This window comes from Chinchilla lanigera, unplaced genomic scaffold, assembly GCF_000276665.1.
Source record: "Chinchilla lanigera isolate Chin_1 unplaced genomic scaffold, ChiLan1.0 scaffold00010, whole genome shotgun sequence".
Classification (NCBI taxonomy): Eukaryota; Metazoa; Chordata; class Mammalia; order Rodentia; family Chinchillidae; genus Chinchilla; species Chinchilla lanigera.
This window is the reverse complement of record NW_004955411.1, coordinates 24,713,868-24,715,515: the sequence shown is the minus strand read 5'-3', so window position 1 is coordinate 24,715,515 and position 1,648 is coordinate 24,713,868. Positions and strand designations below refer to the sequence as shown.

The 1,648-nt window shown below is 64.3% G+C and overlaps 1 protein-coding gene across 1 annotated transcript in view; it reads right to left on the bottom strand.

The window, feature by feature from the left end:
• The window catches only part of Pou3f2 (POU class 3 homeobox 2), a 7,150-nt gene extending 6,533 nt beyond the window's left edge, over window positions 1–617 (bottom strand). Inside the window, exon 1 of the mRNA XM_005377797.2 lies at window positions 172–617. Within this exon, the coding sequence (XP_005377854.1) occupies window positions 172–428 (257 nt within the window). The 5' untranslated portion in view covers window positions 429–617. The remainder of the gene's footprint in view (window positions 1–171) is intronic.
• Window positions 618–1,648: the final 1,031 nt, after the last annotated feature.

Here is a 1,648-nt window from a genome sequence, read left to right as displayed (position 1 = left end):
GAGTGAATATCAATACATATGCATGCAAAGGTCTGCAGGCTCCCGGAAGTTCTCCAGTGAAAATAGGCCTTAGTTCTGTGGTGGTCTGATCAGGTTCCTAATGTGCCCAAGGAGTGTCTGGTGAAGCCACTGCGGGCCTTGCAGCCCGCATCTCCCCTGGCTTCCCTACTGCCACGGCCGCCCCCGCCCCCCCCGCCGCGCCCGCCGCCGCCCCCGCCGCCGCCGCCGTGGGACAGCGCGGTGATCCACTGGTGAGCGTGGCTGAGCGGGTGCCCGTTGCTCTGCAGCGCGCCGTAGTCGCCCTGCACCAGGCTCTGCGCCTCGCGGTAGCCCCCCGCACCCTGCTGCATGCCACCGGGCGGCTCGGCGTGCACGATGGAGGCGCTGGAGGTGAGCAGGCTGTAGTGGTTAGACGCTGCGGTCGCCATGACTCTCCGAGCCGGACTGAGCGCTCCGGTTAAAGGAGCCGCGCATTTGACAGTTACTTTTCCGCCTCGGGCTCCCTCTCCTCGCTCGCCCTCTTTCTCGCTCCTCTCTCTCTTTCTCTCTCTACCCCCTAGCGGGCAGCTCCGACGCCCGCTCCGACGCCTTCTGTGGCTGCTCCTGCTATTACTGCCGCTGCCGCCGCCACCTCCCGCCCGCCCGCCCTCGCTCTTTCTCCTCCTCTCCCTCCTCTCGCTCGCGCTCACTCTCCGACTCGCTCGGCGCTCCCCCCTCTCCTGCTCTCACCAGCTCTCTCCCGCTCTCTTGGCAGAGCCGGCTCGCGGCGGCACGCGCCTGGGCCCCGCCCCCTCCGCCCCCTCCCATTGGCTCCGCGCCCTTTGATTTACGTGGATACCGCTAGCAACCTCCCAGGCCGGCGCCCCTGATTGGCGCAGATCTGCCCCCACCTCCTCCCGGGGCGCCGAGTCCTTCCAGCCCTCCTCCCGGTCCCCCCTGGAGTCGAGATTCACATTCTCCCAGTTCTCACCCCCCTCTTCGTCACCACCCCCGGCCGCCTCCTCCCGCTCCCCTAGGGGCCCCGCCCCCCATCTGTCTCCCAGGCGGAGCAGCCGGGCAGGGGGGCGGTCCAGGAGCTCTTATCGACCGTCGCCACTTGGAAGACTTGGGGTGTGTGTGTGTGTGTGTGTGTGTACGTGTGTGTGTACGTGTGTGTATGTGTGTATGTGTATGTTGAAGGGGGTCCAGTTTCTCTTCCCAATAGGGCTTTAAGGGGCGGGGAAGGGATGGAAGAAGAGAAAGACTGGGTCGCAACAAACCAGCGGGATTTTCATTCTCCCAGGGAGACACACACAGCAGGGTCGCTTAGTCCCCGAGAGAGGAGCCAGGCTTGCCCTCCCCCGTCGAAGTCTGCTTTCCCTTGGTGGTTAACATTTCAGGGCACAGGTGCCTTTCGCTTCTTCCTTCCCCGCCACCCCTCTCTCCCCCCAGCACAGGCCCTGGCTTTTCGGCCACAGGCCCAACTGCCTTCCAGTCCCAGGCCGAAAAGACTGGGTATGAGGCTGAGGATTCTGAGCGACTCTTGCCGAGGTTCTGAGTTGCCTCCTCGCACAGCGCTGCGCTCCAAACTGAAAACAAAACTCCAAAAGTCTGTCAGATGTAGACTCCGGCGCGCGCGCAGGTTTGGGTTTGGGTTTGGGTTTGGAAA